Source organism: Acinonyx jubatus, chromosome D1, assembly GCF_027475565.1.
Source record: "Acinonyx jubatus isolate Ajub_Pintada_27869175 chromosome D1, VMU_Ajub_asm_v1.0, whole genome shotgun sequence".
Classification (NCBI taxonomy): domain Eukaryota; kingdom Metazoa; phylum Chordata; class Mammalia; order Carnivora; family Felidae; genus Acinonyx; species Acinonyx jubatus.
The window spans coordinates 49,353,292-49,379,129 of NC_069390.1; the positions used below are offsets into that span (position 1 = coordinate 49,353,292).

General features: G+C 36.6%; 1 protein-coding gene across 10 annotated transcripts in view; it reads left to right on the forward strand.

Moving 5' to 3' along the window:
- The window catches only part of STK33 (serine/threonine kinase 33), a 166,795-nt gene that overhangs the window by 124,683 nt on the left and 16,274 nt on the right, over nucleotides 1-25,838 (forward strand). For 9 of the 10 annotated variants that reach the window (XM_027073211.2, XM_053203507.1, XM_027073212.2 and 6 more), the window contains 4 exons: nucleotides 12-87; nucleotides 4,140-4,252; nucleotides 4,696-4,781; nucleotides 22,958-23,164. In XM_027073211.2, coding sequence (XP_026929012.2) covers nucleotides 12-87; nucleotides 4,140-4,252; nucleotides 4,696-4,781; nucleotides 22,958-23,164 — 482 coding nt within the window. The remainder of the gene's footprint in view (nucleotides 1-11; nucleotides 88-4,139; nucleotides 4,253-4,695; nucleotides 4,782-22,957; nucleotides 23,165-25,838) is intronic. The other variant, XM_027073214.2, reaches the window with a different exon arrangement.

Consider the following 25,838-nt stretch of genomic DNA (forward strand, 5'->3'; position numbering starts at 1 on the left):
TTATTTGGCAGCCCCTGAAGTTATCAATGCCCACGACTATAGCCAGCAGTGTGACATTTGGAGCATAGGTGTCATAATGTACATTCTGTAAGTAGCCTGCTAAAGGTACAGTTTAAAATGAATGGATAGTCCCTAACAGTAGAATTATATAGATTTTAAATGAAGATTCAACAATATAGGTTTTAAAAAATGACTGAAAAAAAATTGGGAAATACTTCTGAAAGCTCTCTTATTAGTTGTTAGCTACATCCATTAGATATTTTTTTAATACTATAAATTTATAACATACAGGTTTGCTTTTCGTTGACCTATAAATGCTAGAATACGTGACATGATCTGAGTGAACTCTTGCTTAACACCTCCCTGATCCTTTGCTACAAACCAGAAAGCTTCTTTGTATTTTCTGAAGAGATTCATCAGGTAGAGACAGGTACTGGTACCTGGCACTTAGCTGTCCTATGAACAGGGCATATGTGAGGAGTGGACACTAACTAGACAGAGGTTCATCCCGGGATCCAGAGAGTATTCCATAGTTCCTGATCTTCTTACTGCTACCGAAAACATCACTGTTTCTTTCTCACTCTCAGGAGTCAATCAAACCCCATGTCCTGTTCATTTTTCCTTTGAAAAGGAAATTCTTTGGTTTCTCTTCACTGGTATCACTTCTCCTTATGATCCGTCTTCTAGAATATTACATTGTCTTTCTGACTGTTCTTCCTGCCCCTGGTCTCCCTCCCTAGTTCATCCTTCACATTGCTGTCAGGACTTTCTAAATTTCAAATCTGATGGTACTACTTTTCTGATTCACGACCTCTGATAATTCTCCCTTGTTATAGAAAAACGTCAGAGCATCCCAGCACGGCATAAAGGCAAGTTTTTCATGATCTGGCTCCAGAATGTCTTTCCAGTCTTGGGCTAGATGTGCATTCCCATGCACCTACCCTATGCTATAGCCACTCAGGCCACTCTTTCTGATTCACATACCGTGTATCACATGTCTCTGGGTCTTTGCTCATGCAGTTTCTTCTACTTAGAATGTTCTTTTACTTCTCTACTAACCTTTCTCCTGGGTCCTCCAGCTCAAACATTAACACCTTCTGTTTCCCTAACTCCTACCATCTACCCCAGCAGAGCTACTGCATTCATTATGTATATACATTCCTACACTCCAAAGAGGAGTTAAGGCAACATACAAAAATGCACGTAAAACAACAACACTGAAAGAAAAACGATAACATTTCATCAGGAAAGTTTGCACATGTGTACATTTGATGGAAGTGTTCACTTTCCTGTGTTCTCATAGCACTTTTTAAAACTATTGGAATATAATTGTTAGAGTATGTTTTTGTTTTCTGTTTTTGTTTTCTTTACTCTAAATTCCATGAAGGAAGAGATCTTATATTATTCATCTTTGCATCCCTAGTATCTGGTACAATGGAAGGTATGTAGTCAGTGCTCAATATATGTTTGTTAAATTGAATTAAAGCGAATTATCTAAGAGGTGTTCTGAAAAGTTAGTGGCCATTGTTCTGCCTCTTGGTGAGTATGAACATTTTTATGCTGATGCAACATTAGTTTTATGGTCATATTGAAGATTTCACTGTGTACTACCTCTTCCAGATCATTTCTAAATATTGACATCACAGTAGTTACATTTTCACAGTTCTGTGAAGTGGAATACACAGGCAGCAGAAATTGGAAGATGTGATTGTAGCTGTAACTCAGATGGTCAACACACATCACTGCTCAGATTGCATGAAGTATAAACATATTCACAAAGTTTTTGATCATTGTTTTGTGCTGATTACAATCATACCATAAAAATTCTGAGCCTTAGTTTTTAATTAAAAATATAACTATTTTAAATTAGTGTTTTATACTTGTAAGAATTTCTAGACAAGTCAAACATAATATATGTAATCTATTATTACACAATTCATGTGGTATTTGCTTCCTTCTTAGTTTGAATTTGTTGTTAAAGAAAGTGATAGTGTATTACATATCTTAAATTTTTCTCCTTCTTAAAGATATAATTTGAATTTTTCTGCTTCAGAGCGTGACTGCATATCATCATAATGACATATTTTTTTCTTTACACTAGACTCTTACTTAGCTAATCAGTGCCTATTCATTAATTTGCCTGAGCCAGTGTTCTTATAGATAATTTCTTTCACCAAGGGCACAAACATATTACCTTCTCCAGGGGGGTTATTTTCTTGTTTATCAGTTACCCCTGATTCATTTCTGCTTAATTGGACAATGATAACGTACTTCCTCAAGGTGAAATTAACATAAACACTCTTCATGGGTACTATCCTCTGCTGTTGTGATTCCTATGAAGGCAACAGAAAATAATAGAAAGCCTTCAAGAGGCATTTTTCATGTCTTGGATTCCCTTTTCTGGATGTGCAGAAAATTGCTGTCATAAAATTTCATATGCTGCTGATTGACCAACCATTAGATACATTTTGTGTAAGTAAAATTGCAAAGGACAGAAAAAAAGTGGAATTTTTTAAAAAGTAGCCCTTAAGCTATAGTGGCATGCGAGTCGGGCAATGCAGGGGCAGCTAAGAAATTGGTGAATGTGCATATCACTGGTTGTTAACAGACTCAATGAGCTGGACTCTTGCTGTCCTGTACTTGTTATAATAGATAGTAATTGTCTGTAAGACCATTTATCTAGCTTTTTTTTATTGCATTTTGAAACTAAACAATAGGCAAATAAGATCAGAGAGAGAAGGGTCAGAATGAGCTGGAGAAATAAAAAGTATTAAAATAAGAGACTGTAGAACAACTTGATAAGTACTGGTCTTTTAACAAGAAGCTATATAAATGAAGAGTTCTCTTTTCCAGCCTAGGTTGATCAACTACAAGGATGAAAGCAACTTTTTTCCCTACAAAATCATCATCACCATCCTCCTTATCATGTGAATTATTTATCAAATTTAGATTTATTCAAAAATGATCATAGTGAAGATTTTAAAAGAACTCCACAGTATAACTTTAAAAGTCAAAGTAAAAATCTAATTGCTGGGAAACTTAGAGATCATTATACTTATGGACATAATAGACTAGCATTTGCGGAGTGTAATATAATTATGCCATTTTATTCTTTCAGTAACAAAGTGGAAAAATATAATCCTGAGAGTTGAAGAACAGGCATATGGTATTGCCTCTGTGATGAGCCCAGGTTCAGCTCCTGTCTGGTTGTCATTGGCAAAATCTGGTTGTTGTCTATAGGGTTGTACTCAGAGGTTGGGACTGACAGTAAAGATGATGGGTAACATTTGTTGAGAATATATTATGAAGATTGGAACTCAGCTTTTACACGAGTTCTTATAGTTTTGGTCTGGATTACTGACTGAAGCATAGGCTTGCCGTGCTCTTTGTAAAATATAGTACAGTACTTCCTTTGAAAAGAGTCTGAAGACACATAGTCCCTGTATTACAGAATGTGCAGCAAGCCATCCTGACTTTATATATACTGCCAATGGTTTTTACTGATGTTGATCATTACGTAACTCAGCTTTCATTCTAGACTGAAGGGTCAAATCATTGTCATCTGACTTTCCTCATCCAGGTTGTCTTCCTTTTGTATACCAGTTTTGAAGAGTTGTGGTGATTTTAATGTATTTTTGGCTTTGACTCAGAGCCTGTACAGCCCAGGGTTTTTCTTGGTTTATTCTTACTAACATTTGTGTAGTATTTTACCATGGATACAACTCTCATTGGACTCTGAAAACTCAGTATGTTTTCCTCAAATTTCAGTTTGAATTATGTCCTTTAAAGCATTACATTATCCTCTCTCACGTTGAAGTTCACCTCCACTATTATTTGCGTACTTAAAATCTCACACCTTCCTGTATTTTGGCCCTATTTAAGCTTAGTTCTCCCCCATCTGGAACACCTTTGGGCCATTTGCTAATCTGGAGATTTCAAGGTCTATAAAGAGGGCCTAGCACTGATCTTGCAAAAACCCTTTTCTCCTGTTTGCACATCTAGAGAGATCCCCACCTCTAGCTATCCTTTATTTAAATTTGAAGCACCACTATTTCCAAGTCCTATGGAAACTTAATTTTTAATAGCATCATTTTGATCATTTTTTAAAAATCTAAACAAAATCATTGCCTTTGTTGTAGATTATGTGGAGAACCACCCTTTTTGGCAAGCTCAGAAGAGAAGCTATTTGAGCTAATAAGAAAGGGAGAACTACATTTTGAAGATCCAATCTGGGATTCCATAAGTGATTGCAGTAAGTATAGATCTGTTATTATTTACTTAAGGAAATCTATGTAATATAAGAAACTTGGCCAGTAATTCAAATACTCGAGATCTGTTTAATCATTATATTTACTCGTAGAAATAAACACTATTTACTTGTAGAAATAGTGATCTCTTCACTGTGATTGTTGTTGTCAAAACTTCCAACAAAAACAGAAAATACATAGTAAAAATTGAAGAGGAAATTGCCAATCATCTAGCTCATTTTTACTATAGACCATAAACCCAGCTAATCCAGGCCATAAAACCTCACTGTAGGCCTGTGAAACATTATTTATTAACCATTTATACTGATGATATTTATTTTATAATTGTAGTCATTCCCTCAGGTCACATAGACCTTATTCTAAATAAACTGGAAAATGTATTAATTGTAGCTAAAATAAGATTTTCAGGATTTTCCCTTATTTGCAGCTAAAAGTGTGTTGAAACAACTTATGAAAGTAGACCCTGCTCACAGAATCACAGCTAAGGAACTTCTAGATAACCAGTGGATAACAGTAAGTGATAGTATTACTTCTTTTTTTTTCTTTTTGACGTGCTATCATTGCTTTTTTTTTTTAATTTGGCCTTGTCATTTATGTATAGTCTTAAAATAGTCAATTAGTTTCATCTTATGACAAGTTAAAAGAAATTATTGAACCTTAACACATTTCTCAAATGGATATTTTCAAATTATTAAAACTATTACCACAGTTGTTTCTATATGTTTACAGAGGTTTAAATGAACTCTGCTTTGCTCCATGCCATATCAAGTCCTGTAGAAGAGAGCTGAGAAATGCCCGTTATGAAAACTGGAATATTGAAGCAGTCTGTACAGTTCAGTGACATAAAGCACTGGAACTGTCCGCTTCTCTTTCAGCTCTTTGGATAGAAGGAATCTTTGGGGACTTGGAAAAACCAAGATCTCCTAACAGTGGCTGTTACCTGGCCTGAAATTTTGAGTAATTATTCATTTGCGTATTGCTTTCCCCCATTAGACTAACTGCCTTCAGCATAGACCCTATATCTTACCATGCTTTGTATTTCTGTACTGAGAACATTACCTGGTCACAATAGGAACGTTGGAAGAAACAGCTACTTACCTCTTAATATTTATTCTCTTTTTATTCTCTGGTATGAGGATCCTCACTTGCAGCTGGAAACGTTGCTATCTGGTCTTCTTTGCTAGTCATCCCCAGTTTTTGTTAGTTATCATGTTGGGGGAAGTAGGAGCAATTGTTGGGAAATGTCCTTAAATGGAAAGAGTATGGCATTCCTCATACCCATCTTCTTTGTTTGACTAGCCACATTAGACCATAAAGTGGAATCCATAAACTGAGGATGGCAAAGCAATAAGATGCAAGGAGTCAGGGCTCTTAGTTCACAGAGCTGCCATGCCAGCCTTTGACTGCCCATCTCCAGAGATTTTCATAAAAACTGGAAACAAACTTCTGCCATCTTGAAGACACTGCAAAATACGTTGTTGAGCCTAAGACCAACTAATAATTGCTGAATGAGTGAATGATTCAATAAATGAGCAAGCCTGTAGGTATTTCAGAAAATGTTTTAAGAACTGAGATTGGAGATTTCTAAATACACGTAGGAAATATTGCTAAGCAGTATTCATCTATGAAGAAATTATTGTACATCTATTATTTGCTAGACACTGTGCTAGGTACTGGAGATACATGATATATGTACCTTGCAGTGGTATTGTCGCAAAGTGATGGTGGCTTGGACAGGGTGGTAGCAATAGAGTTGGAGAGAAATACATGTGACATGTTTTTTAGGTATAATTGACAGGACTTGGTGGTGGATTAGATGAGGAAAGAGGTTAAGGGAGGAGTCAAGGATGACTTCCAGATTTCTTTTTCCTGCGGGGAGGATGGTGACTCAAGAGTTCCATATTAGATGTGCAAAGCTTGAGACACCTAGCATCCAGGTGGAAATATTAAATAGATCATTGGATATGTGAGTCTGGAGCTGGGGAAGTCCAAGCTGGAGATAGAAGTTTGGGAATCATGAGTATATAGATGCCATGTAAAGTCATCGGGCTGAAGAGATAAATTGGTAAGAAGATACAGATAGAAAAGAGAAGAGGCCCCAGCACCCTGCTATGAGACACTACAGCATTCAGAAGAGGAGCAGCTAGCAGTGGGGGCTATGGAGGGATAGCAGGTAAGAAGAGGAGAAAATCGTGAGAGTGGTGCCAGAGAAGTTAAGTGAGAGGATTGACAAAGTGAGAGCTTAGCTCCCAGGTAAATGCTGCTGAGAGGTCAAGGCGAGATGAGTTTCCATTAGACTGGCCAACAGAGGGGTTGGTGGTGACCCAGGTCAGTTTAGATATGTATCAGAAATTTATAGTGATGTCACTGTTCCCTTCAATTCTCTCATTTTCCTTTGGCAATTTGTAATCATTTTTTTGAATAATATTTTTTTTTCCTTCAAGGGCTCAGAAACTAGTCTTCACTGAAAGCTGATTTCTATCTGCCCTCTTCTATGAATGTGTTGATCTCTGAAATGCTTCTGTGCAATAAGTTTTTCTGGCCTGAAGTAATTGTGCAAATGAGCTAGCAGCTAGATCATGGCAAAACTGTTCTGAGTAGATTTGTAGTACAGCAAAATCAAAAACTGTAAAACAGATGGTGTGCCTTAGAAATCTATCTCTTTTCAGCATCACACAACATTCGGGTTTGGCCATTTAATTATTTGTTTTCTAATTAGTACAACTTTATTTCTGGCTTTGGTCATTTTTCCAGAAGTCTCCATTTTTGAGCCTCTGTAACATTTGTCTCTATGTAGTCTTTGCCAAATGGGTAGAGAAGTGACAGATAGCGTGTACTATATCAGACTACCCTAAGGAGTTCAGTGTATGAAGTTTGGAATATGGGCATTTCATAAACTTCTGAAAGGCAAAAAGACTCTTTTCTTCTTAGCTACTTGAAGTCTTCCTATAATTCATATCCTCTGTTTGAAATAATCTAAAAAGAATACGTTACTTCTCTCAGTACCTGGCTGCTTTATAAGCAGAGCTTATCTTTTGCAATATCTAACATGTAGAGACATTTTTTCAAAGGGCTTTATTGGATAAAAAGTTTTTATGGTTCAGCCTATGTATTGTGCATTTTGAAATATGGTATATATCTGAAAAGTATTCTGAGAAAAATAGTCATGGTTTCTCTATGTACATTTAAGTGAATGGAACTTAAAATAAATACATTTGTCATCCTGATTTCAAAAGTCAAAGATTAGATGTAAGGAAAACCAGCCAAGAAATGCTTTTCCTACAAAGGAAGAGTTTGATGATGGCTCCTACTGCCAGGAGTGTGCCTGGGATCCTCTTGTGTCTGTTTCTTCCTTTCTGTTCTCTTTACTCTCAACAGTGGTTCAGAAGTTTACTCCTTCTTATTAGGTAATTACAGTTGCCACTTGGTATTCCTTCAAGCCCCCTTCTGATAACTAACACCAAGAATTTGCATGTTTAACACGTTTCCAAGGTATTTTTAATGCCTACTTATATTTAAGAACCCAGCTATAATTTAAGGAAACATTTTATTCTATGGCTTGTCATAAAGTAGTTTCCAGATTTGAGCCCTGTTGGTATTCTTCATACATTCAGTAATTCCTTTGACCAAGTGTGTGCGTGTGTGTGTGTGTGTGTGTGTGTGTGTGTGTGTGTGTCTAGCATGTTAGGCTAGGTAATAAAATATAATTGAAGATATATAAAGATATATAAAAATATAATTAAGGATAGATAATCTGATATAAGGAACTTAGAATCTGGTAAGGGAGACAAACTATGTGTAAGATACAATACAGGGAAGAAAATAATAAATGACATGAGAAATTGCCAAATGACCAGAGGTATAGAGGCAAGCAAGTGTAAAATAAGGAAGTTCAATTTGACTGGCAGATAAAATGCTTGAAGGAAAGAAGTGGGAAATGAACTTTTAAAAAAGGAAAGAAAATTGTGACAGGACGTGAATCCCAGTCTAAAAAAGTTTTAACTTGCTGTCATAGATAGTTGAGAACAACGTATACTCTTTGAAATGAAGGAAATTATTGTTGTAGTGCATCAGTCTTGCAAGGTGGCTTTTTTAAAATGGCACAGCAGTCATTTAAATGTCTTTATTGATTTTAACAAGTATCTTTGGATTTTAATCCGTCAGCCATTATAGGGGTACAAAGATAAATAGAATGCAGCCTCTCACCTTGAGTAATTTACCACAAAGAACAGTGTACTTTTGCTTTATGGTCACACTTTGTGAAGGCCCTTGTCATCAAAGTGTGGGGGCTAATTTTAAAATGTTTTTTCTAGTGTGTGAACAAGACCCTTGTTCATTAATTTACAAGCTGTTATCCAGGTTTTGGTCATCAGCTTTTGACCTTTAGCCTTAACATACACACTCTACGTAAGAGAGTGAAACTTTTCTGATGCCTGATTGTTGGGCATTTTTTCTCTACTGTATATTTTCATCCCAATATGTTAAGACTCTTACCTTTATTTTACTATATTTAGTTATTCTTAAATTGTGAATTACCTTATGTGTATGAATATGTTGGGGCCCTATTTAATGAAGGTTTTTATGAAAATTATGTTACAAAGGAACCCATGAGCCAGGAGCCTTGGGGATTTATTCAATATGCAATGATTGATATACACTTAATAATTCAATAAATATTTATTGAATACTACTATGTGCTGTGGAGGACATAGGGATGAGTCTGGCACAGTCCCTGCCCACAGGTTGCCCGCAACCTAGTAAAGGGTTTAAAACAAAAATACAGACAGTGAATGAATATATAATAATGTGTATGTATGTGTATATATTACACATAGTATATAATAGCATGTATTCTTTATGTACTATACAACATAGTGCTGTATAATATTATATAATATGGTAAGATAAAACATATGATGTAGTAATGTGGTGCTATATAATGTAGTGGTAGTACTAGATTTTTAAGAAGAGAGCTAAGATTCCCTTTAGCAGATTATGGAAACTATTTAAAGTGAAGGTAATATGTGATCTGGCTCTGAAAGAATAGGTGAAAGTAGAAATTAATGTTACAGTCATGGTAAGAAGGAAGGGGATTCAGGATAGGAAGAACTTTACAAAGAAATAGAGACAGAAAAAAATGTGTACTATGTTCAGAGAATATGAAATATAGTAGTAATTCTGTTTTTCTAGAACCGTAGAAGACATGTAGGGAAGTAGGGGGAAATTAAGCCATGAAGGCAGGTGAGAACTGTTTTGCTCTAGACCTTGACTTACCTGGAGAAGGCTTTATTTTCAGCTTATTTGACAATGGGTTGCTAATGGAAGGCAATGAAGTACTCTGATCACAGCTGAACCTATGTGAGTTTCTTCTTTGTCCCTCTGACCCTTGTAGGGTAGTTTGGGTGGACTTGGATGAGGTCTGTGGTCTAGATTCTGAGGGGAGAATGCCTCTTCTAATGGAGTGTCCTGCCTGAGATAGTAAGAAGCTGGAAAAGCCCTAGGAATACATTTGAGTTGAAGGTCTTGAGGGAACTTGGCTAAAAGGCAGAAGCAGGATCTTGGTGGGGAGATCAAATGAGGATCAGGGTCTGAATGGAAACAGGATGGGCACTGGAGCAGGTCGGGGACAAGTAGCCAAGCGTCTGAGACTCCTCACAGGCCAGCTCCATCAGTTAGTGGGCTAGTAGATGGATTCCTGGCGAGACAGAACTTCAGGAAGAATAATCTGGCAACAGTGCGTGGTGTGGTTTGCTTGGGGCAAGCAGCAGTTGGAGCACCGAAATAGGATGTGGGTGAGATGATGAAGATCGGAACTTGGGCAAAAAGAATGGAACAGAGAGGAGAGGAAAAATCAGACATTGGGAAGAAAATCAGCACAAGTTTTCAAGTAAGTATGAATGTTAGGTAAAAGAGTACAAGGAATGAAAACTTTTTCAGGTGACTGGGAAAGTGGTGTAAGACAAAAAGAAAGTCTAGGAGAATTGCTGGTTTCGTAGATTGGAAAAAGAATGAGGCGTTTTTTGGAATTGTATATTCAAACTTTTATGCTTGAGTGATTCCAACAATATTTAAAAACTGTGAATCTCTGAAGACCTTTGTAGGCCAAGCTTAAAAATTTTTCATCATAAATTTAATTTCAAAGGCTATAATGTTTTCCAAATACTGACAATTAAAAACAAAACTAATACTGTTTTTTACATGTATAGGATATTCATCTTACCCATTTGTAAAAACTTATGAACTCTTTTATAACAGAAACTTTAGGTTATTCATTCTTTCCTTTGAATTTGTATTTCTATTCCACTTCTTTCACAGAATTTTATCCTTATATGTATTTTTACTTGAAAAGTTTTTATTAATCATCCTATCATTTGTCTCTTTTTCCCAAAAAAAGGTTCAAATACATATTTAATACTTTGTTTTTATTCCCTGCGATTTTAAGTTTTAAAAATTTTAAACCTTTAAATGTTTAAAAATTATTTAACAATGATTTGTCATTATGTTTATTAATACATAATTGATCAAGAGAACATAATTATAATTTGTTAAAATTATTAAGCATCACAAGTAAAATTATATTGGAAATGCATCTCTTTAGTGGATGGATAAAGCTGCATTTTTCCCCCAAACTGTTTATGCATCCATGATTGAATATTACTTACTGTTAGAGACAGCATTCAGCACCAATTGTATTGTTGTTTTAGTTTTTAAAGATATAGGCACCAAGGACCTTACATAAATAAATAGATGGGAATGGAAGGAGTGTGTGTGTGTGTGTGTGTGTGTTTAATTTTTTAAAAATGTTTATTTATTTTTAAGAGAGAGAGACAGAGTGCAAGTGGGAGAGGGGTAGGGGGAGAGGGAGACACAGAATCTGAAGCAGATTCCAGGCTCTAAACTGTCAGCACAGAGCCCAATGCAGGGCTCAAACTCATGAACCACAAGATCATGACCTGAGCCAAAGTCAGACACTTAACTGACTGAGCCACCCAGGTGTCCCGGAAGGAGTTTTGACATAGCAGTGTCACTCAGTTCTTTGAATGTTTGAGTTAATTGTCAAAAACCACCCAGAGAGAGGCCACTTCCAAAAGGCTCTGTTCCTTCCCAAGATGCTGAATTAGCACAGAACACTGCATCTTCTCTGAAGATTAAACCTAGAGTAACTTTAGAGAAAAACCTCATGATACAAGATTACAGAGAATACTATGAGAAATTCTTGGGAAAATAAAGGGTTCATTTGGAGCTGGTGTGTACGATTGGTGAGGCGGCAGCCAGGAGCCAGGATAGGAAGTTAAAATAGGAAGACAAAAAAAATCCAAGTTCCCATTTTGCTTCTCTTCCTTTGCCTTGGGACAGTGATACCTGTCCCCTCACAGAGGTCTTAAGCAATAAAATCAAAGCAGCACTAAAGCCCTGTTTTGAGTGAGAAGCTGAAGAAAATGGGTGGGAAGTGACTGGTGTTCAGCATTGACTCCTTACGCATTGAACTCCAAGCTCCAGGACTGGTGGGTTATACTTTTATTTATTTTTTTAAGGCTTTAAGATTTTATTTTTTAACAAATAGTTGCTAATATTTCAGTGTTTTAGCAGGCTTTCCTTTCTAGCCATTTAATTTTCTTTATGCCTCTCCACCAAGTTGTTTTCCTTCCCTTACATTTTGGTGCACAGAATTGAATATGCCTACCAAGGCTAGAAAGCATTGATACTTTAACTTGTTAATCTTTCTCAGTTCTTTGATTTTTTTTTTCAACGTTTATTTATTTTGGGGACAGAGAGAGACAGAGCATGAACGGGGGAGGGGCAGAGAGAGAGGGAGACACAGAATCGGAAACAGGCTCCAGGCTCCGAGCCATCAGCCCAGAGCCTGACGCGGGGCTCGAACTCACGGACCGCGAGATCGTGACCTGGCTGAAGTCGGATGCTTAACGACTGCGCCACCCAGGCGCCCCTCTCAGTTCTTTGGATACACTTATGCTGCCAGTAGCTTTCTGGAGTCCTCCACTTGGGCACAGTACAACTCACAGACACTATACCATTTTTGTGTGCCTCCATCTTTATCGGACCAGCCTTCATCCTAAGACTTTTCTCCAACAGTAGCAAGATGGCTGCCACAGTCCAAGCATCACCTTCTCACATGACAGTATCTCAAGAAGGAAAAAAGGGGACAAAGACATAGTATACATTTCTCCAGTTTTACCAAGGAAAAAACTTTATCAAGATGGCACCCAGATAAATTCTCATTATTTCTCACTGGCCCAAAGTGAATCACATGGGCCATTCCTAGGTCTAGGAGAGGATGTGAAAATGACTATCTGGCAAAAATGAATGGGATGGCCAAGACTGAAGAAACCTATAACTTATCCTTTTGATCTAGACACATCCAAACAAACAAATAAACAAACAAACAAACAAAAAAAGAAGTCAGAGTACTCTTATCAAGAAAAAAGTCAGGAATAACTTTTAAATAGGTAACCAACATTTTCTGACCCATTTCCCCTTGAAGAATGACAGGTAGCATACAGAGGTGAACGATTTTCTTGATTTAGAAATTTGATGGATAATAGAGAATACGGGACAGTGAGAAAGTTGAGGTGGGGGAAGAGATGATTTTCACTTTGGAACATATAAACTTTGAAAAGCCATGGATGTGTCCATGCAGGTGGAGTGAGAGGTGGAGCTAGATCTTAGCAGAACAGTGTGTGCTGGAGAGAGACCTGAGAGCCATCTAGAGAAAGTATATATAGAGAGGAGACAAGAGGAATGAGTATGGAATGCCAATATCTGAAGGATGAGAAAAGAAATTTAGACCCTGGAAGGCAGTTCACAAACATAAGATACTCAGAGACAAGAGAAAAACCAGGCCAGGGTAATATAAAAATCCAGAAAAGTTTTCAAGAAAGGACTGCTAAAGAGAGTCAAATACTGTGCAAAATTCAAGTAAAATGAAGGGGGAAAGTGTCAACGATACAAGGTTATACTTTTAGGAGTACCTAAGGTCATTTCTCCTGGGAGAAGATTGATAAGGATGAAGCCCTGGACTGAGGAATAGCTTGGAGGGGGCATGTTTTTGGTGCTTAGGGTTCTTACCCCTACTTTTCCTTAAACTCCTGGGCTGAGGACCTGGATTTGGCCTTAGAACCATACACTGTCCTCCCAAGGACAAGTATTCCCTGGGGAAGATGAGATCACAGACCAAGTTTCAGACACCATTAGGAGAGTTTTGAATAGGCAGTCCAAAATTTGAAAATCAACAAAGTGAGCATACTAAAAGAGATAAGGGAAGATGTTAATAATATGAAGCAAGTATATGAAATAATAAAACAGAACCAAGTAGAACCATTTAAGTATAATAGTTGAAATATAGAATGCAATTATATAATTAATAGTGAAATGAGTGCAGCTGAAGAATGAATTTAAAAACTAGATGATCAGATTATAGAACTTTACAGAAGGAAGCAGGAAGATACACAAATTGAACATACAAAAAAAAAAAAAAAAAAAGAGAGAGAGAGAAAAAAAGTTATGTGGAGTTAAAAGTAAAAGTGCCCAAATTCATATAATAGGAATTTGACAGGAAAAGTGAAAAAGGAGGAGGAGAAAATCTTTACAGAAATAATAGAGATAAAATAATCGGCATTAAAGAAAAAAGAAAGATTTCAGATTTCAACAAATGGAAGAATCCTAAATAGGAGAGATAAGGAAGAACTGACAAAAGAGCCATAATGAAATTTAAGAACATCAAAAACAAAGAAAAAACTCTAAAAACTCCCAGAGAGAAATAGCAAATCATATGAAAAAGGGCAAGAATCACATTGACATCGTACTTTTGGGGAGCAACATTGGATATGCGCATAAATCGAGTAATATTCTAAATATATTAAAACACAAAGAACTTTGGGGCACCTGGGTGGCTCAGTCTGTTAAGCATCAGACTTGATTTTGGTTCAGGTCATGATCTCATGATTTTGTGAGTTCGAGCCCCGCGTCAGGCTCTGGGCTGATGGTACAGAGCCTGCGTGGGATTCTCTTGTCTCCCTCTCCCTCTGCCCCTCCCCGACTTGTGCTATCTCTATATCTCTCAAAATAAATAAATAAACTTAAAAAACAAAAGACAAAGAACTTTAACTTTGAATTTTGTATCCACCCAAATTATCATTCAAATGAAAGGAGTTATACAAATATTTTCAAATATACATGGAACCGGACACCTGGGACTTTTATGACGGTGGTCATATGGCAGATTGGTGGGAAAAAGAGAAACTGTTCAATAAATGGAGCTGGAATAAATGGTTATCCATATGAAAAAAAAGTGGATAACCTATCCATTTTTCCTATCTCACATCCTATCTCACATCATAGACAAAAATCAGCTCCAAATGAATCTAAGACTTAAATATGAAACACTAAAACTTTGAAACTTTTAGCAGAAAATATAGAAGAAAAATTTGGGCGCCTTGGAGGGTATAGGAAAGGATATTATTAGCAAGATAACAAAGGCACTAACATAAAAGAAATCATGGATAAACTTGACAAATATTAATCTTCAGAACTTTTCTGTTCATAAAATAATACTGTAGGTGAAGTTAACAGGTTATAAACTAGGAGAAGGCTTTTTGTAACCCAAATAACCAACAAAGGGTTAATATCATGAAATTTAGATAACTCTTACAAATCAATACAGAGAGGGCAAACAACCTAGTAGAAAATGGGCAAAAGACAGGACCAGGCATTTCATGACAGATGACCCACATTTGGCTAATGAACATTTGATAAGATATTCAATTGCATTAGTGATAGGGAAATACAAATTGAGACTTCAGTGAGATAAACCAAAAATTAAGAAATCTGACAATATTAGGAGTTGGAAAGGATGTAGATAAAGTGTATCCCTTAATCATTGCTGGTGAGAGTATTTATTGGTACAAAGGAAGAAGGGTCTGACACCATCCTATAAAGCTAACCATTCACATACTCTACAACCAAGAAATTTCACTCTTAAGAATATACCCAAGAGGAACTCTTGCACTTATATACCAGGAATATAGAAGTGTATATAGGAGCAAAATCCCAAAATCAGCCCAAAGGCAGTTTGGTGAATGAATACATTGTGGTATGGTCTAACAATGGAATAATATATATTAGTAAAAATGATTAAACTACATGAAGTAATATCTGTGAAGCTATGAAATTGATCTTTAAATTCATCATAGCTTTGTTAAGACATAATCTACTTAACTACAAAATACACTGATTTTAAGTATATAGCCTGATGAATTTTTATATATGTATGTATCTGTGTAACTACCACCCAAAACAAAATATAGAACATTTCTATCCCCAACTAGAAAATTCCATTGTTCCCTTTTTCAGAGTGGGCTTACCACTCACCAGCAATGTGTGAGTTCTAGTTTTGCTCCTCATCTTCTCCAGTGCTTATTTTGTCAATATTTTTAACTTAGATACTCTGGAAGATATGTAATAGCATCTCATTGTGTGTTTTTTTTTAAGTTCATTTATTTATTTTGAGAGAGACAGAGAGAGAGTGTGTTTTTTTTTTATTTTTTATTTTTTAAAATTTACATCCAAATTAGTTAGCATATAGTGAAACAATGATTTCAGGAGTAGATTCCTTAATTATTCTGCACTTCCTGAATGACAAATGAAATTAACCACTTTAATTGTGCTTGTTGGCCTTTTCGATATCTTCTTCTTTTTTAAATCTTCTTTTGTGAAACATCTATTCAAGCTTTTTCCCTCCATCTTTCTATTTGGTTTTAGGTCTTTAACTTATTGATTTATAGGAGTTTGTTATATATTTTAGATAAATGAGCATTCTGTGACACACAAATATATATACAATAATGAGAATTGGAAGAAGCTGACTTAAGAAAAAGAACATAGAAAAGATTACTGCCAATCTTTTGGAAAAGAATAGATCATTGGAAATTGGGGGTCTTGAAATAGATTCCCCACAGACTATCCCTGCCTACACATCCCTTTGAAAGTCTTCATGTACAGCCAGGTGTACACAGTTTGAAGAATGTTGGTTTGGAATATATCGAGTTTGTTTTTATTTTTCCAGATTTACTGAGATATAAATGATGTATAATATTATATAAATTTCAGGTGTACAACATAATGATTTCACATATGTATATATTGTCAATGATTACCACAATAAGTTTAGTTAAAACATCCATCAGCTCACATAGTTACAATTTTTTTCTTGTGATGGGAACTTTTAAGGTCTACTGTCTTAGCAACTTTCAAATATACAATACGCTATTGAAGGCTCCACAACACCTCTAGCTAGAAATTCTTGGCAGGCAATTGGAAATACACTTCTGGCATAGGGTAAATTACTAACTTTCTCAGGCTGCTTTCCCCTGAAGAATAAGAATATCAGCACTAAACCTTGTATATTTGTATAGTTGCTGCACGTGTAAAAGAAAATCACTGAGATGACTTTTAGGAAAATTGTAAAGTGGCACACAGTTGCTTACTTCAGTGGTCATTATTACCTTGGTATGCTGCTGCCTTGGGCTCATCGAGACCCATGAGGACGAGTTTGGTGATTTTGCTGGGTGCTAGAGTTCATGTTGGTATCTGCAATTTACATTATTGCTTTTCTTGCTGTAATTTACATTAATTACTACTTGTATAAAGGTAATAGTTAGGATTATCCATGGTAAGTGATTTAAATGGTAAACAAAAAAGGAAAAGTAACTTTCTTCCTCCATCCCCCTCATTCCCTCTTACTAAAGATAGCCATTGTTAAGTCTCTATGCATTCTTTTAAAAAAATTCTATATAATTACATATATATACATACCTTACACAAGCAAGTTCATATTATGCATGCTATTCTTTTCTATCTAATATATCTTGGAAAGATTTCCTTATTTTTTAAAAAGCAGCATTATATCCCAAACTATGGACACTATTATTTTCTAAATAGTCCACTATGAATATGAATATGGAACATTTAAGTTGTTTCAGACTGTTTCTGTTACAAACAGTGGTGCAACAAATGTTCTTATAAATGTATATTTACTGTATTATCATGTACTGTATTATATCTATGCTGTAGATATGCATACTGTATTATCATATCTATAGGATAAATTCTTAACAGTGGAATTACTGGTCAGAGAGAATGTGAATTATCTATTTTGATGAGCTATTGCTAATTTACCCTCCCATAAAAAGCTCAAGTAAATGAAGGTGGAGGGTGGGCTAGATGGATGATGGGTACTCAGGAAGGCATTTGTGGGTTTTTTGTGTTTTTTGTTTCATTTTGTCTTTTGTTTTTTAATTTTTTAATGTTTATTTTTAGAGAGAGAGAGAGACAGAGAGACAGAGCATGAGTGGGGGAGGGGCAGAGAGAGACGGAGACACAGAATCCGAAGAGGCTCCAGGCTCTGAGCTGTCAGCACAGAGCCTGACACGGTGCTGAAACTCACAAACCGTGAGATCATGACCTGAGCCGAAGTCAGATGCTCAGCTGAGTCACCCAGGTACCCCTACTCAGGAGGGCAGTTGTGATAAGCACTGGGTGTTGTAGATAAGTGATGAATCAGTGAATTCTACTCATGAAACCAATATTGCACTGTATGTTAACTAAAATTTAAATTAAACAAATAAATTCCCTTTTGATTTCCTATGTGATCCAATAAAAAAAGCAAGTAGATGAGAAACCCTGTTTTCCCACGCCCCTACCAATACAGAGTATTGTCAAACTTAAACTTATGTCCATCTGTTAAGTGAAAATTGGCATCTCATTGTTTTGATTTGGGTTTTATTAATTTTGTGAAGTTGAACATTCTTCTATGGTTTTTAATAAAGTGACTATTCCACTTTCCTATTGAAAAAATTTATTCCTAGGTATCAACTATACTCAATTAAGAATACATATATATTGTTAGGAACATCACAAAATGACGAGTTCTGGCTATTTACAAGAAATAGAATGATGACCAAAAGCTAAAGACCTCGAATGTTTTCTTTTAGCTTTGCCAATTTTATGTTTCGTATCACCTCACCCCAGCTCATGAATATTGTTCATTCATTCATTTAAAAATACTCGTTGCATACTTATTGTTTACCAAATACTTAGATTTGCCGTCCTTGAGAAGTATGTTAGATGAGGGCATATGTTTGGGTCTCCATTTGTGGTCTTCATTTAATACTAAGGTTTTAAATCCAAATCTCAGTTTTTGCCAACGCTTCTTCTCCATGGGTGTTCATTTTCCATTTTTCAAAGTAAAATAGCCTCAGCCATCTGTTAGTTAAACAAGTGGAAATTTAGTAACCAAAAGGTTGGTGTTCTACTTTTGAAAGCCTCAGATTATTGGTCTGTTACTGCCGCCTTCTTGCCTCTTACTATTTCATAGTTGATGAGTTCAGTGTCTGACCCCTGATTCCCCAAGCCAGTAAAGGAAATTCAGAGGGTAGTGTCCTGATGGTAAAATCTACACAATCTACAGTGTCTGCCCTAATAATTCCACCCATCTTTGTTTTGGGTGGTTGGTTCATTTGTAGTTTCGATTGACCCTAGAAGGCTCATGACACATAGCCCTGGGTCACTTAATCATCGGTCAGTCCAAGAATGCGATGCAATTCCTCCTCCAACTGCTAGCAAGCAAGAAGAAGGTAGTCTAGTAAGTTATTGACTGGACTGTAGACAACAGGGAAAGTCTGGAGTCAGTATCACTATTTGTGCCCTGTTTGGTATCACATATGAATGTCAGAAACAAGGAGTTAGAGATTTCCAAGTAGCATGTTTCAGAGGGAATAATGTCCTATCCTGAATCCTTTCTTTTCTCCACAGCCTCTTTGAAATGAGAAATAGGGTCATTTCTTTGAGTGCAAAAGCGCTCTACTTTAGGCATTTAGAGTGTCAGTCATCAAGCTCTTATGCATATGTATATGTGAACCAAGCATTTGAAAGATTGCCGGAGATGCAGATTCAAAATAATCCAGGGAATCCTTGGTTTGTATAGTAGCACAGGACCATAAAAACAACAATGCAGGTTGAAAGAGCAAAGTGATGTTAATAATCATTGGGGAAAATTAGGATTGCTCCATGCACTTTAAAATTTTTTGTTAAACATTGAAAACTGTTGGTTATAATACTTAGAAAAAGAAACGAGAGATAAACCGATTTTTTAGTGCATTGGAGTTTAAAACATTAGAAATATCAGAATTAAAGTATATATTTTTTAATAAAAAACTTATCAAAATTAGCTTAAACAGTGCTTACCTTCTCCTGCTTGAATATAATACAATACAGAGGGAAGCATCTTTTTATATTTTGGTGAGTTATAATACAATTTTCTAAGTTTGGGTCAACTTCCAACTTTTTATCATTTGTGCTTTCAATGTCATAAATTTTCTCTGAAAATTCTTTAAATGTCACCTTCTTTGCACAGTCTCTGGGGCACCTGCGTTGTTTCTGCACACCACTTTCCTCCCATTTATGTTTATAAGTTTGCCTTCACCAAGTTCCTTGGGTTGCATGGCTAGGTTCTCTCAAATGGTGGCAGTGTCCATGCTTCCAAGGTCAGCTGCTTCTGCTATTGCTCCACTGACATTTGATTCAGATTCCACTTCCAGCCTGATCCCCTTTCATTTATTTGCTACACCTTCTTCTTAGCTGTCAAGTTCACTGGGAGGCAAGGAGGCAACACAACTGCATGCTTTGCTGCTTGTGTGTGAACTGAATAGCAAATGCCCAGTGTCCTGTCACGACAGACTGGGAAAGAAGTGACATGATCCGTCACTGATCACAATGCACATCTGTAATTTACATGGAGATTGTGGATTGAAGAGCTAGCAGTGAAGTTTGAACTTCATGTAATTAGTGTTAGTATACCATGGTGACTGCAGTTTGAACTGTGTTGTTGGGTGACTGATAGTATTTAACTAAGTCATGATGATTGAAATTCATACACATCAGGACTGTGCAAAGCAAGGACTGTCTGAATAAATGGGCTATCACATGGTGCTAATTGGATATGACTTCTGTAGTCATTACAGTTTTGTTGGGTATGCTGGTTGTACCATGGGCTCATTCTTTCTAAGGCTTTTTGGAAGTGACTTACAGAATGCAAATGTTTAATTTGCTATTTATATCAGGACAGGCTAAATTATCCTGTGGTAACAAATGACCCCCAAATCTCAGCGTCCTTGATGTCTTCCATCGCACATTGGCTGGGAGGAGAGGAGGAGGCTTTGTTTTACTTTGCCCTCACTCAGGGATCCAGGCTGAGGGAGGCTCCATCTCTCTGCTTCTGTAGTTACTCATGAAGGAATTGGGGATATGATACGTTGCACACCATCTTTTACATTTTCCACCCAGAGGTTATATATACTATTTCCAATAACATTTCACTGGCCAAAACAATTCACATGGTCATATCCCAGAAGAGGAAGAGAGGCAGAGGTCTACAACATGTCTAGAAGAAAGGAATGTTAGATGAGCAGCCTTTGTGATTACCATAGTATCTAAAGAGTTACCTTACAGAAAGTTTATCAGGGAAGGGCAATTGAGGACTGGAAATACAGACATAGATAATATCAGATTGTCTGTCTGCTAGTGAAAGAATCAAGTTGAGGCAGAGTTTTGTCTACTAGCATTCGAGGAGCTGATATTGTAATTATGTGAAAATTGGGGCTAAAGATCAGGATGAAACCAGGAAGTTGTAATAGAAGCTAGATGGATTATAGGGATCAAACAGGGCTGTTGGCAGAGCCCTGGAGGTCAGAACTCATTCAGATGAGAGATCAGAGACTCTACCATTGTAGACAATCCCAACTCTTTTACTGAGACTCCTTCTATACTTCATCTGAATTTAAGATGACAACATCTTTTGAAGTTCTGGGATGCTTGACTAGAGATGACTCAAATTGAGCCTTGGAGGAAATGTAGGCTATGGGTTGGCAGAAGGCGTGGTGAAGGAATTCTGGGAGTGAACGGGTAGAGGATGCTATGGGTAGTGTTTTATCAAAAGCAGGATGCTAAGAAAGTGGTAAGAATATAGAACTTCTTAAAACAGGATGAAATAGAAGGATCATGGGGAATTAATTGCATAATGATCCTCATTTCATTGTTACCATTCCATACTTAATGTGTTTGTGTTTTTAACCACAAATCTGTTAAACTCTACAAATCCTCAACAGTGTGCTCAGATGGCTGCCCTTACACTGCCCTGTTTCATAGTATTTGGTGTCACTGATGCTTCCATCCACCCACATACCAAGTTAATGCAGAATCACTCCATAGCTGTGCCCACACCTGAATTTCCCATTTTAATCCAAATGTGATCCAAACTTGTCTAAACTTTCTCTACTAGTCTGAGTTAGGAGCAAAAATATTTAAGGCATTCCTACTCTAGCGGGAGCCATTTGAGACTACATTCATGTATTTCTTGGCACGAAGTGGAATATTATATTTGAGAAAAATATTGTTAATATAAAACAGTCAACTTTGATATGGGATAGTCACATCTGAGATAAAAGCAGTGTGCTGAATTAGTTATACTCAAATGACCACATCATATTGAAATCTTCCAGTCAAATAAAAGCTTTTATTTATTTTATTTTATCTTTTATTTTATTTAAAAAATTTTTTAGACGTTTATTTATTTTTGAGACAGAGAGAGACAGAGCATGAATGGGGGAGGGTCAGAGAGAGGGAGACACAGAATCTGAAACAGGCTCCAGGCTCCAAGCTGTCAGCACAGAGCCCGACGCGGGGCTCGAACTCATGGACCGCGAGATCATGACCTGAGCCGAAGTCGGACGCTCAACCGACTGAGCCACCCAGGTGCCCCTCAAATAAAAGCTTTTAAATCAAAAATCAAATATCTATATTATTGGACACAGTGATATTTTTTGTTTTTGTTTTTTGTTGTTGTTTATTGTATTGTACATTATTTGAAATGACAATAAAGAAACCCCAAAAGCAAAAATGTCCAATGCAAATACAGACAAAATCCATTTTAAAATAAGATCTGCTGAGGGGCTCCTAGGTGGCTCAGGCGGTTAAGTGGCTGACTTTGGCTCAGGTCATGATCTCGCAGTCCATGAGTTTGAGCCCCACGTTGGGCTTTGTGCTGACAGCTCAGAGCCTGGAGCCTGCTTCGGATTCTGTGTCTCCATCTCTCTGCCCCTCCCCCACTCACGCTCTGTCTCTCTCTGTCTCTCAAAAATAAATAAACATTAAACAAATTTTTAAATAAGATCTGCTGATAACAAAGTGTCTCTCCATGAAATGGCATGAGATAATACAATTTTGAGGCTGTTTCACAGTGTTTACTCAATTGAATTTAGCATTTCTACCTAGACATTTTGATATTATATAAACTTGTCCTTAGTGTTGGACCCACTAGACTTGGGGCAAGTTTTTTTCATTCTTTGCATTTCCCTGTTAGTTTTTACAAATAGCTCTAGAAGGGGGTCTTGCCCCACCTCCGAACCCTAACGGGTTGTACATGAGATCAGTCAAGAGGTACGAGCCATGTCAGTGCAGGAAGTATGCTCCAAAGGGCATCAAAAGTTTTGCTATTTATTCAGCATTATAGTTTTTCCATGCAATTTACTGGCTTTGGGGAAATATATTACTAAAAGATGTAAAAATCTCAATTTTCTAAATGGTTTATAACACCAAAAATTCATTGTTAATATTAGGGCAACATACTTTCTTCAGCAAGACCAACCAATGTGTTAGAAATGATGAAACAATGGAAAAATAACCCAGAAAGTGATGAGGAAGACACAACACATCCAGAGAAAAACTGGTCCATTCAAGAAAAGTTGAAAGGTTACCAACCCAGCAGACCCAGCAGAAATGTCCAGAACACCAGTAGCACTTCAGATGAAGAGGAGGAAAAACAGGTAGGAACCAACACAGCAAGTAGGAAGAGCAATTACTTCATTTCTCCAAACTGTAAAATACCCTCACAACCCTTGGAACAGTTTTTGCAATTCTTTTTTGTTGTTGGTCTGTAAGGAAGGGCCTACATGATAAAGCAAGTGAAGTTCTTTCCTCCCTTGAGACTGTCATGGTTTAGCAGTGTGACCTACATGTTTATTTTAAGATTTGTAATTATGTAGGGCAGGGGTCTGCAAACTGTTCCCATGAAGGAACAGAGAGTAAATATTTTAGGCTTTGTGGGCCATAATAGTCTGTGTCACAACTTCTCAACTCCGATGTTTTAGCATGAAAATAGACAGACAGCAAATGAATGAGGGGGGCCATGTGGCAACAAAACTTTATTTACAAAAACAGATGGTGTGTGATATTTGGCCCATGGGTCAAAAGTAGTAATTTTTGTGCTTTACCAGGCTATACAATTTGGAATGGGTTTATGTGTTACCTAGAAAAAGATATATTACATTATCCAATGATCTGTTTCCAATTTTATGATTAACTGAAACTGTTTATGTAGCTTCATCATTTTGCCATATTAGATCTGAGTAGCATTTTATTCTTTTTGGTGAGTAAAATTTAGTAACAATTTAATATCCTAACGATTTACCCAAACCCTTTCTTCTTCTGTTTCTATGTTTGTGTGAAACAAAATGTATGTTCTATGTATGTTCTCTGTGTTTATTCTCTTCCTTATCTTGAGATCTAATGGACGTATTTGAATTCTCTTTTAATAATTGAGTGTCCTGTCAGTGGGGGCTGTGTTCACCTCAGGGCAACCCAGACCCCTGTGAGGAACTGTTGCTGGCTGGCTCCCTGAAGCATAGCATAGGTAGAGTGCAGACAAGGCCTGTAACGGTGGACCCTGAGCTGCACCCGGGAAGGTGTGGCTTTGCTGGCCCTTACCCTCCCATGATATCAGCTTTGTTAGCACTTGCAGAAAGAGACTGACATAGTGATCTACTGGTTGATTTTGATTTACTGGTTGAGAACTTCTTCATCTACTTCATACCAAATATCTAGATAATAAGTTTCACATTCCATGACTCAGATGTTTCAAAATAATATTTCTCAAACCGTGAAATAAACATAAGTTTGTTGAATTCCCTTCATCCTCTCTGGTCTGTTAATAACTCCTGCCATGTTTAGTAGCTGTGTGAATTCTATGTTGTTGAAAATAATACCCTAAAAACCCACGTTTGCATTTCCATTATTGAACATAGTTTGCAGATTTTTCTATTGGCTGACTTGGCATTTTATACATACATATTCATATGCACGCACACATGCACACACATACACATACATGCATATGCCATATACGTATATGCAGTTGATCCTTGAATAATGGGAGTGGGGGAGCGCCGACCCCCATGCAGTCAAAAATTTGCATGTAACTACTGACTCCCCGAAAACTTAACTTCTAATAGCTTACTGTTGACTGAAACCTTGCCAATAACATTAATAGTCGATTAACACATATTTTGTATGTTATATGTATTATATGCTGTAGTCTTACAATAAAGTAGTCTAGAAAAAAGAAAATGTTATTAAGAAAATCATAAGGAAAAGACATTTACAATAGTGAGTGTACTGTACTTACCTAAAAAAATCCTTGTTTATAAGCAGACCTGCACAGTTCAAACCCCTGTTGTTCAAGGGTCAACTATATATATACTCATGCACTCATGCACATGTATTAAACATATATACACACATGCATCTACATATACTCATATATATACAAACAAAAATACTTACACGTACACCACGTACACCCATAGATAATCTTTTGTATTTTGTAGTCTTGGATTATATCCATGTTTGTCACTGAATCTGACATAAAATATCCTTGTGAACCAAATATTTCGTTGTCTTCTGTCCCCTTTTACATTGCTCTGTCACACCTCTACCCTCTTGTACCCTTCCTTCCGCAAGTCCTAGAGTGATAGAACTTCTATGCTATTCTTAGCTACTTCCAACTAGGGAACAAAAGAATTGGAATTTGAGGTGCTTTATGGATGCTAGAACTTTATATAACCAGTGGTATTAATTTTATACCAGGTAGGTTGAAATTTTAAGAACATAGATTCTACTCATCAGCAGGAAGAACTTTACTATAGTCACAGCTCCCCTGCACTAGAATAGGCTGGACCGTGGATAGTAGACCCCACCTCCCAGTTATTAGAAAGATTCATACAGGCTCTGGAAATTTACTTGTTAGAAATGCTGTAGCAGGAATCCTGGATGCCTGGATGTCCTCTAAGGAACTTTCCCATGCTTAGGTTTTGGCTGTGATGTCTTGAGGGGAACACATTACCTTGTGCAGGAGTTTTTCTGAAAAGTGCTATCCCTTAAAAGAAAGACTTCTGATACATTTAACATATTAAGTTTTTTCATGGATTTTTATGAATAAATATGTTACTTTGTTAATTATATTGAAGCTGAGTTTATGCTAAGAAATTACTTCTTTTCTTTCAAATCTTCATTAACAGTAAATAGTATTCTAGTGTAAAGTTCTCAAGTGATAACTGAAAAATAGAGTTTGCCATTTACTCTTGAGTCCACACAGGATTCATATAGTAATTAATATTCTTAAGAGTGAAATTTTAATTTTATTAAAATTATTCTATGAATATT